General features: G+C 36.2%; 1 protein-coding gene across 1 annotated transcript; it reads left to right on the top strand.

The window, feature by feature from the left end:
* The first annotated feature begins 759 nt into the window (after positions 1-759).
* On the top strand, positions 760-11,856 carry LOC125876013 (ADP-ribosylation factor 1). The gene is made up of 9 exons (XM_049557108.1): positions 760-916; positions 1,070-1,191; positions 1,312-1,350; positions 1,943-2,005; positions 5,580-5,598; positions 7,918-8,029; positions 10,313-10,360; positions 10,863-10,993; positions 11,615-11,856. Exons 2-9 carry the CDS (start codon positions 1,089-1,091, stop codon positions 11,646-11,648), a joined length of 549 nt encoding a protein of 182 aa, XP_049413065.1. The 5' UTR covers positions 760-916; positions 1,070-1,088; the 3' UTR covers positions 11,649-11,856.
* Positions 11,857-11,876: the final 20 nt, after the last annotated feature.

The raw sequence follows: 11,876 nt of genomic DNA, 5'->3' as shown, positions 1-11,876 counted from the left end.
GAAAAACATGTTATTTAAGATAAAATGTGAGAAATTAAATCTTAGATATCAAAGTGTGGATTTTATATAATAATAATAACAATAATAATAATAATAATGATGTTAATAATAATAATAATAAGAAAAAAAAAGAAAAAAGACATGCTACTAAACTTTGCTAAACTAAAGAATGAGGAATTGATCCCAAAATTGAATATCGTATGTTCTCCACTTTGTAATATGTGACGATTACTTGTCTTTTGGGATTCATTAGTATCATTAAAAATGAACTCATAATTATTTTTTAAGTTATTAAGTCTAGTATTAAGAATACTAAAGATTTAAAATATAAATTCTAGATTCGGGAGTCTATTTTTTTTTTTTTAAAAAAGAGGTTAGAATCGATAAGAAAGTTCCTAAAGTATCAAAGTCTTACAGGGCTAACAAAAAGTTTTTGAATCAAGCTCTTCATAATTTGAACACCCCTTAAATTGACAACACTTGCTATCTCCCTTGCTAAGCTATTAGTATTTTTGATGGTACCGTAAAAAATTCTAATTTTTTTTTCTTTTCATATTGTGTGTTTCAATAAACTATAAATAACTAAATGAAATTTCTTGAAGTAGAATACAGGTCCAAAAGTATTCAATATTTTCACGAGCACTATTATTAATCTTTCTTAATAAAAAATTAATCCAATCACTCTTCAATATTCTAATATTAATTTTTAAGAGTCAACCCAAATATATGAAAAACATTTTTCATTGAAAAATAACTTTAAAAAAAAAAAGTGCCCCCAAATCTCAATTGGTTGTAAAAAACATTTTTTTTTCATACTCCTATATGTCTTTGTGGTTGATCCAATTCACACTTTCTCTCTTCTAACTTAACCTTAACACTAATCAGGTTCCCAAAACAGACCCTTGAGCTTTCTCTGGTAATTCACTTCAATAAAAATCTAACTTTTTTCCTTTACTGGGTCACCATAAATTTGTCTAAATATTCACTACATTCAATTTTGTGAACAATTTTTTTTCTTTTGCTTATTGGGGTTTGTTTCAAGATCTGATCTTTGATTTTGTATATACAGAAAGCAAGCGAAGGGGGAAATGGGATTAGTGTTTTCACGATTGTTTTCTTCGTTATTTGGGAACAAGGAAGCTCGGATCTTAGTTCTTGGTCTTGACAATGCTGGCAAAACAACAATTCTCTGTATGATTTACTGGTTTTTATGGATACCCTTTTGCTTATTTTGTGATTTGAATTCTGGGTTTTCATATTCAGTTTGATTAGTATGATGATTCCTTGTTTTCTTGCTTTTTGGTTATGCAGATCGTCTTCAGATGGGTGAAGTAGTTTCCACTATTCCAAGTAGGTTACTTGTGTCACTCTTTATCCAGATTTGTTTGTTCCCTTTACACTTGGCTCAGTTTTAGTAAATGTTTCAAATTAATCCAAAACAAATTGATTTGTACTTAGAAAGGGACAAGACATTCGAATCGATACAATAGTTAGAATAAGTTGCTAGTTCGTTTAAGAGTATTAGTTAAAAAGATTATTTTTTTTGGGAAGAGGGAGGACTAGTAATCATGCTGAGTTGATTAGAGATAGAATTAGCCATTTTCTAGTGGATATGGAAGTGTGAATTGTGAAATAGAAAAATGAAACTGTGGTGATTGTCTATGATCTCTTTCTTTTTGGGTCATGAGGTAGAAGCGTATCTACGAAATTTTATGTGCCATCTATGGGTGGGAAATTCATCTGCCTGGCAAACACTAGTAAGGTGTACATCAAGATTCAGATTCGAGCAAAGTCATACTTCAGTGGGATTTGAACCTTGGCCTCCACCTTAATCATTGCATTTTCTTACATTCTTTAAGTGAAGAGAGGATATTGGTTTTCTTTTGCATGTTCCTCCTGTTTTTCTTGTAATGAATGGTTTTTGTTGATTTTCATGATGCAGCAATTGGATTTAATGTTGAGACGGTGCAGTATAACAATATAAAGTTTCAAGTTTGGGATCTAGGTAAGCTAATGGATTAGTTTGACGTTTGCTGCAAACTTGTCTTAGTTTCATTTCATTATCTTAGAAAAATTTTCTTGAGTGAAATTCAAAGTAATTGTTCTATATGTTCTGAGTTTTCCTGAACCTCAACTAGATTTAGTTAGAAAAATGCTTCTCTTTCTTCCTAGTTCTGTAAGGAGTTCAATCTTTTCCAGCTTTATCCTCATAAGCCACTCATTTCATGTTCTTTGCTTGACGCTTTTATCTGTAGTAAATGTTTCCCATGAAATTTCCTTAACTTAAAATAAGTTTTGTCAGACAGGATGGCTTCCGTTCTTCCCAGTTTTCTGAAATTAGTTCAAACTTTTGCAACTTTTTCGCTCAAGACACTAATTTCACGCAACTTTGATGCTTTTACATGGCTAAATAAGTTCAATAGGGATGGTCACAGGCACTCAGAATTAAAAAAATGAGTAATCAGTTCATGTAAATTGTAAATCTTTCATTTATCTCTAAATTAAACTTTGTGTCAGTGTATGGGTTATTGGTGTCTGGCGTATTGTATCCTAAAGCTTGCACAGAAGGGTTTGACCTATTGAGTGAAGTGGGGGGAGAGCTATGAGGTCTCCAAATGCCGGCAGAGGCAAAAAAACACTAGGTTATTCTTTCCATTTGCCTTAGCCTTAATGGACTTACCTGGCCTCTGAGCTGGTTAGAGGTAACATCATAGGAGGTGCCTGGTTAAATTGTCAAGATGCACACACGAGCTGGTCCAGAAACCACCTTTTTGTTTAAAAAATGTATCCTAAAACTTAGTAATTAAGGTGCATGTCTTGATAAAGGAGGGATAACCTAGTGGGAAAGATATTCCACCTCCAACCATAAGATTGGGTGTTGAGTTACCAAGGGAGCAAAGTGGGAAAGGACCCCACCACCATGTGCTTCATAAAAAGTGTGCACTTCAGATAATGACATGCAAAGTGATTTCAAATAGAAGGAATTAGTGTTATCAAGTGCAAAAAGCGCAAAAAAGCTCTAAGGTCTGTTGGGGCTTTAAGCGCAAAGCGTAAATAGAGTGTGGGCTCTAATGAAAAAGGTTCAAGCAAAGGAAAAATATAAGCTATCTTTAATTCAAGACTAATAATTATAATCATAAGTAACAAATATATGAACAGAGGAATTTTTAAAAAAATACGATAACATGAAACATCAATTGTCTAGTGTAAGAGACTCATTGGCAAGGAAAAGTATGTCTTACGACCCTAATGAGGAGATTGAAGCACATGTTAAGTGAGGCAAAACACTCAACACGTTTTGGGCCTCGCTTGAGGGCTTAAGCACAGTTTAAGTCCGCCTTTGACAACATTGGAAGTAATTAACTCTTTGGATCCTCGGCTCAAGGACAAGTGAAAAAGAACTAATAACGAGCAGAAACAACAACCAACAACTAGATAAAAGGATAATTAAAGCAAGAGAAACAACAGGTTGTAATAGAGCTCTATGACTAAGAAAATACCAGAATAATACTTATACTCCTGGAATAGAAAAGAAAATCGCTAGATTATCTCTTCTATCCTAATCCTCGACCTCCACACTCTTCGATCAAGGGTCATATTCTCGATAAGCTGTAGCTGTGCCATGTCCTGCCTAAAAACCTCTCCCAATATTTCTTCATCCTACCTCTACCTCTCCTCAGACCGACCATGACCAACCTCTCACACCTTCTTACAAGAGCATCTGGTCTTCTCCTCTTCACATGCCTAAACCATTTCCGCCTCACTTCCTCCATCTTGTCCACCATGGGGGCCACCCCCACCTTGTCCAGAGTTTTTCATTCTTAATCTTTATCTCTCCTAGTTTGCCCACACATCAATCTCAACATCCTCATTTCTGCTACTTTCATCTTTTGAACATGGAGGTTTTTGATTGACCAACACTCTGCCCCATACAACATAGTCAAGGTAACCACCACATGGTAGAACTTACCTTTTAAGTCTTGATGACGCATTCTTATCACACAAAACACCATATGCAAGTCTCCATTTCATCCACCCGGCTCCAATATGATGTGTGACATCATCGTCAATCTCTTCACACCTTGGATTACTGACCTAGATACTTGAAACTTCCTCTCTTGAGTATGACGTGTGTATTAAGCCTCACGTCCATGTCCGCTTCATGAGTCCTGTCACTGAACTGACACTCCTGAATGTAGGATACGAGTTGGAAAAAAATTGTTGTCAGGGATTCTGCGAACACTTTGTGTAAAGCTATCTATATGGGCATATGGCTAACTTGCCACGGAAAAATTACTCAAAGTCTTGGAATTATCTCAATACACAATTCTCAGCATGTGATGTATAGTTATTGTTTTTTTTCTTTTATGTCATGCTTTCTATAGTATGTTTCCATGATATCTTCACTTCCGTTATTTCTTTTTCCATCTACTTTGATATGCTTTTCCTTGAGCTGAGCGTCTTATCGGAAACAACCTCCCTACCTCCCAAGGTAGGGGTAAGGTCTGCGTACACTCTACCTCCCTAACCCACTCGTGAGATTACACTGTGTATGTTGTTGTACAATTATCAGCATGTGATCTCACTGCTTACTGCTTAAAGAATGTGTAGTTTCATGTAGTGGACGTATATCCCAAGTCTTTACTGTAAGAGCTTCTGATGATTTTTATCTTCTAAAAAAGAGAGTTTCTGCTGATTTTCATTAAACAACTTCACTATTCGGCTTGTTTAATTTGTGTAGTATCTGATTCCTTTAGCTACATTTCCTAGTGATTTACGCCTTTCCTCATCAAGTTTGTTTTGCTATATCATGTAAAGATTTCGACTAAGGGTTACTTAAAGAATGGTTAGTATAGGGGATAGGTTGTGGTTGGAGAGCTTTAGGCAGAAAGGTTGGCATAATGTGATGAACCAAAAATGAATTTTGTTTCTGCTTAAAGGCAAACAGCGAAAGAGGAATGTTACCCTTCAGAGAAAATACTAAACTACACCTCGGCATTGTAATAAAAGTGGAAGCGTAATAGTGCAAATCTCTGTGATTGTTCAGATCAAAGATCATTGTTTAGGGTTCTTCTCATTCCTCTCATCTCATTTCCAGTGGCGGAGCCAAGAATTTCACGAAGAGGGTCCAAAAATTAAACAACAAAAGCTCTTTTTAAAAAGGGAAAAAAAAAATTGTTGCAAGTGAGATTTGAACACGCGAGCACTGACTAATGAGATGTCTAAACACACATTCAAGACATCTTAAACCACTAGGCTATAACAACCTATTATGTCAAGGGTGTCCAAAATATGTTATTTAATCACTTCGTGTATCATTTTACTTGTATATGCGGTATTTTTTTTCCGACGAAGGGTGTCCAATTGGACACCCTGGCATACATGTGCCTACGCCCCTGCTCGTTTCCCTTTTTTCTTTATAATTATTTCTTTAATTTTTGGGTGTTTTTGACAGATTTGATTTTGTTGCTCTCTTCTGCATAGCATCATTTCTATTTATTTTCCTCTCTACCTAGAATCAACAATATGACTTTCTTCTAATCATGTTTCTTTTTTTCACCTTTTTTACAATAATGCAGGGGGACAGACTAGTATCAGGTAACTTCTAATTGGCTCTCAAACTTAGAATAAAAAGAATTGTACATATATATCTTTTGTATCTATCTTGAAATCTACTAATGTGCATGGTGGATGTTAACTTCAGTCATTAGTATACTCGTCTCCCCTATCAGTCTTTCCATCTCTTTTGTAGTTGAGGTGCTAGTGCAGAATTTTGATATTTTTTATAAATAAAGGTCATACTGCACACACCTAGTCAATATCTAGAGTTCTTTACTTGATGACCAATGTCATAAGTGGTTCACTTCCTTCCAAGTTTTCACACTCTGTTGGGATTCAATGGATGGTAATGCATAGAACTGGATCCAGTGATTCAGGAATTGGCTCATCAGTGAGGATGTGAAATAACAAGTCAATTTGGGATTATTAAGCTGAAAATTGAAGTTCGATGTATTCAAGACTTGATTTTTTCTCAATATATGCAGTGTCTAGAAATCAGATCTATTGATTTTTAGTGCTTCAGCATTAATAGTAGGCCGCGAGACAACGACTTCCACTTCTTTAGCTTATAGAACATTTTACAGTAAGTATAGGAAGATCTTATCTACTATCCGTGTGACTACTTTATAGCCAAAATGCTTTCTGGACTTGGCAAATAGGGCATCTTCCTTTTAGACAATTCGTCTCGGTCTTAGTGCTGTAGCATATTGGAGAATTACTATATGTGTCCCAGTGAGCTTGTCTTACCCTTTTGCTGCTCTGTCTAAATATATATTCCTTGACAAAATATGTCATAAAGTGGTTTGGCCTTAACACATACTAGTAGAAGCTTGAATAAAGTTCTTTATGCAATAAATTTTACCTTGAAGATCTCGTCTCAGAAACCATATCAATTGAGGAAAAGTTCTTTTAGTTTTGAGAACACTAAATATTCTTTTCTCTGCTTAGTTTAGAAAGAACCCAGGGAAAGAGATGTCTTGTGTCCAACTATGGGCTTTTCTTTGTGAGCCAGATAGCACGTGAGGACAACAAATTTGAAGATTTCCATATATTTGGGCTCTACTACTGATATTCATGAATCTTGTGAGGCTATAACAGGTTTATGCTGTTGTCCAAATCTCTACTATGATGTTTTGACACATTGCCGGTAAGAGTTTATTGACTCTTAATCAAAAAAGGAACAATATGTATCGGATTCCCAGGTTGTAGGCTACAACCTAAGTTATTAATTCAGATATTCACGATTGGCATATTTTTTTAAGGAAACCGTCACATGTCTTTAGGACCGGAAGGTGGCAGAGTTCCAAAGCTCGGTCTATTTGCTCCACAAGCTAAGTATGCTTGTATATTGCTGGATAGCCACGATGTATGCCTGTATGGAGGTGGGTACAAGGAATAATGGAGTGTTCTCTGTTAAAATTTATTATGAAATGTTTCTGATTAGGGGGGAGATTGCATTTCCATATAGCTCGATTTAGATCTCAAAAAGTATCGAGAAAGGTGTGTTCTTTTTTTCTTTTCACTTGGCTTGAAGCAAGAGGAGTGATGTTGGCGGCTAAGAATTTGAGAAAGAGGAAGGTTGCTTATGTCAAAGGTGTTGACCATCTCTTCATTCATTGTTTGGCAATTTCGAGGTTGTGGGGGGAAATCCTTAGTTGGTTTGGGCTAGTTTGGGTGATGCCAGACACTGTGAAAGAGGTTATTTTCTCTTGGAACTATGGTCACTATGATAAAAGAAGGAAAATATCTAGGACTTGAATGTTGTGCTACCAGCACTTATGTGTATTATTTTAAGAGATAAATAAGAGAGCTTTTGAGTAAGTAGAGATGAATTTTGTACGATTGAGTATTACCCTCTTATCCTTTATTTCGTTTCGGTGCACCCATGAAATTCCTTTATGTATTGATGACTTGATGTCTTTCGTAGAATGCCATATATTTTTGTATGTTTTCTACTTTTTGGTATACATGTTGTATATGGGTGTTCTGTTTTTTGCTCAAACATTAATAAAAATTTATTACTTTATCAAAAGATATCTTCAGGCATGAGTAAAAGCCGAGTCAGACCTGCACTTTTTCTGTGGCCATTTTGGTGTTGGGGCTTGCTTCTTCAATTTAGTGCCTCAAAAACTGAACTATTTAATGACTTTTAGATATACAAGGTCTATATCTTCCGGAGGTTCTCGTAAATCACTCTTGTTTCCCTGGTTAAGCCTCATACTGTCATCTCCGCATCTTTTGATACTATGTACCTACTATGTATGAACTTTTAATTGCCATCATATTGTATATCTCATCTCCCATTTTGTGATTTTTTGAAATGTGGAAAGGTCCTTCATGGGTTCTTTTGCTTCTTAGGCCATACTGGAGGTGCTATTTTCCTAATACTCAAGCTATAATCTACGTTGTCGACTCAAGTGACACTGATAGGCTCGTGGTTGCTAACGAGGAGTTCCACGCCATATTGGAGGTACCTTTTCCTTGCTGTTCTCTCTCACTCTCTATATGTATATGTGTGTCTCTCTCTATATATATATCCTGCTTGTTGAAAATTAGGTTGTAATTGTGACCAATTGCTGCTAAATAGGACGTATCTTTTTATTTTGGATCCACTATCCAGACACTGAATGCTAAGCAAACTTGATTTACCAAAACAACGGCTGTTAGCTAGTATTGCAAAAGAAATACTTGTCCTTTTCAATGTTTTCCTGTTAAGTGAAGGAATTCTGAACACACAGTAATACCCCCAAAATTGTCATTTCAGAATATATAGAACTTGTGAAACTACAAAATAGAAAGTTAACCAGAAGCATAAGGGAACAACTACAACAATATACCCAGTATAATCCCAGAAGTAGAGTTTCGGGAGGTGGTGTGTACGCAGACCTTAACCCTACCTTGGAAGGTAGATAGGTTGTTTTCGGAAAATCCTCGGCTTGAGTAAAGGAATTTAAAGCAAAAAGATGAAGAATAAAACAATAGCAGTAGCAAATAGTACGATAATTGAAGCAAAAGAAAAACATATGCTAATAAAACTCAAAGAATAAGACAATATGGGAGTGATGATAAAGCAAACGAGACGAGTAATAATAAAAAACTGAGAATAAGATAATATGACAGTATACTAATAATACTTATATGGGAAAGTTAGATACTAATTTCAAATCCTCAATTGATTATGGTGCAAATAACATACACCATGGTACCTCCCCTTGGATATGACGCAGCAATTTATCCATCGTCAAGACATATAAAAACAGGCTAAGAGCTGATCCCTGGTGTAACCCCATCACGATTGAGAATTGTTCAGAGTCTCTTCCTAGTGTCCTTATACGGATCTTGGCTCCTTCGTGCCATTGTTGTCAAAGGGCGTTTAAAGCACACTTATACTCTAAAGCAAGGTTCAAAACATGTTGAGCGTTTTGCTACACTTAGTGTGCACTTCTATGTCGTCACAAGGCTCTAAGACATATTTTCCTTGCCAATAAACGTTTCTTGAAGAGGTGACACCAAACAATTAAAAATTCACTTTATTGTCATTTTTTTCGTCCATATACTTGTTATTCATGAAGGGGAGCTTTGCCGTAACTGGTAAAGTTGCTTGCTGCCATGTGACTAGGAGGTCACATGTTCGAGCTGTGGAAACAACCTTGTGGTTCGGCCCTTCCTCGTACACGGCGGGTGCATAGTGTAGCTTAGTGCACTGGACTGCCCTTTATATTTGTTATTCATGCTTATTTTGGATTAAACAAATTTGTAGACGGTAGAAAATGAAAGGGGGAGGCTGAAGAAGGGGATTGAAGATGGTGAGAAAAATGACAGAGGGGGAGAAAGAAGAAAATAATGGAGAGGCAAATGACTCGAAGGGGAGATGGAAGAGAAACAAATAAAATGGGGAGGGGGGATATATTCTGTAGAATTCTTTGAACATTTTTTTTCCTTTTCATTACATTTTTTTTGGTATTTCAAACTTATTATAATTTTACATGTTACGTGGGTTTGATGTGTCATCCATGTCAGGGCGAGTGAGGAACACACAACACTGAAGGTGTTTAAAATATTTGTTTTGATTGAGTTGTGGTGTTTGGATGAAACTGTGGAGTAGAGGGGAGCTGCTTGTCAAAACAGGACAAGTAAGAGTGTTTTTTGAAAAGCTGTTTAGCAAAGTGATTTACAGAATAAGCAGTTCTTAGAATATTGGCTTGAGATGAGTTGAATGGAGAAACATGGTTAGTGAGGTTATATAGCCGACTCAAATTTGTTTGAGATTAGGTCTTTTCTGCTCTTTCGATGGAAGTTAACATCTCTCCGAGTGATTTTTTAGTTGTGGTTACTCTGCTACCTGAAAGTGACATGTGTCCTTCAATTCAAAAGGTTCGCAAAAAGGAACATTGTAAAGGACTTAAAAACGGAAAGGTTGCCTATACATTGTTTTTTTTTGAATTTTTCATACTACAACTTTTGCTAAGTTAAAGAGCCATTTTGCTGCAAGTGGGGAATAATTTCTACTTATGGTAGAATTGTATTTGTGTGGGTGCCAGAGATGCAACTTTCTAAGAGTTGTACAAATAATAGAAATACAATTTGTACTACCAGGAAGCCATCAATTTTTTTCCTTTTGAATCTTCTAATTTCTAGTTAAGCTTTCTGGTTCCTATCTTTTATTTGACTTCTGAGGAATAGCATTTACGATGTATGTTACTTGTGAGGATGGCCATTGATGATGCATGTTTCCTTTATTTTTTCTTCCCAGGAGGAAGAGTTAAAGGGTGCTGTCGTCCTCATCTATGCTAACAAGCAGGTTTGCGTCCTTGCTAGTTCTTTTTCTACATAGCTGAGGAAGAAGCTTTGGTCCATTTGATCCTGGAATAAATGCAGTGTTTTCTTTCATTATTAAGCCATAGTTTTGAGTTACTATTTAGTAGTATTAAAATTGCTACATAGTTCTTCTTTTGCCTCCTAGAGATTTGCATGCCAATGTACGGATAGTCTGAGATTTATAGAACCTCTAGATTTGGAAAATCCCTATTTTGTTTTGAAAGCCAAACTATTGGTTATTGGACTGGAATAAGCCCAATGGAGCGCAATTGGAAATAGATGATTCATATAGCAGCCTCCAAATAGTTTGGTATTAAGGTGTAGTCGTTGTTGTTCTTTCTTTGGCCAACTTGCATTCTCTCTCTCTCACCCGTGCACGTGCCACACAGAAATACCAACCCACATCCAGAGTGACATTAGCCGTTTGTTCAGATAAGCACATAATCATTCACTATCATTTATTTAGAGTCTTCAATTGTTGACAGGATCTTCCTGGTGCACTTGATGATGCTGCAGTGACTGAGGCCTTAGAGCTGCACAAGATTAAAAATAGGCAGTGGGCTATTTTTAAGACTTCTGCCATCAAAGGAGAAGGGCTCTTTGAGGGCTTGGACTGGTGAGCTCAACTTCTTACTTTTTTTAATGCTGCTACGGCAATTATATGGCATGAATGCAAACCGTATTTTTTGAAACTCTAGTTGATTCCACTGGTCATACCAGTGTTCTCATTTGTCATTAAGTGGGCTCCTTGGAAAAAAAGGGCACTCCGGTGCACAACATCCTGCGTTCATGTAGGGTTCTGGGAAGGGTCACACCCTAGGGGATGAAATGTAGGCAGCCTACCATGATTCAAGGATCAGTGGTAATTCCACAACTTGAACCCGTGAACTATAGGTTGCACAGGGTTAACTTTACCGTTGCTCCAAAGCTTCTGTTCAATTGGGTTGTCTTTTTTGGAAAAGATAAGCAAAAATGAAAAGATAATTTGATAAACTAAGATTAACAAACAAAGTGATATATGTCAAACTTGGTTAGTCTATTTGGATGAGAGGATCAATCCAAGGCTATGCAAACATTTTTCAGCCTCAACTTCTCTTCTTTTGCTTTGCTGATATCACATTTGCAGTTCTTTTCTGAAATGTCTTCACATGAGTTGAACACACACACACACACACACACACACACACAAATGAACCTATCGTTCTCACGCCTTTTTTCTCGATTCTTCTAAATGTAGGTTGAGTAATACACTCAAATCCGGAGGTGGCTAAATTTTTGTAAACGATGCAGCAGATAGACTGTGAAGACAAACAAGAGAGAACTTGGTATTAATGTGTGAATCGATTTTGGCCTTCAATTATTTTTCTAATTGCCATAGTTTCTGATTAATGCGAACTGCTCGGATATAATGTTTATACTTATCACAGATAATGAGAATACGAGGCTTTATTTTGACTTCATAGATTACAATTTACACTTTCTCTTTTCTTGAAAAGCTC

Source organism: Solanum stenotomum, chromosome 9 (genome assembly GCF_019186545.1).
Source record: "Solanum stenotomum isolate F172 chromosome 9, ASM1918654v1, whole genome shotgun sequence".
Lineage (NCBI taxonomy): Eukaryota > Viridiplantae > Streptophyta > Magnoliopsida > Solanales > Solanaceae > Solanum > Solanum stenotomum.
Note: the sequence above shows the minus strand (reverse complement) of the source record. Positions and strands in the feature narration are given on the sequence as shown.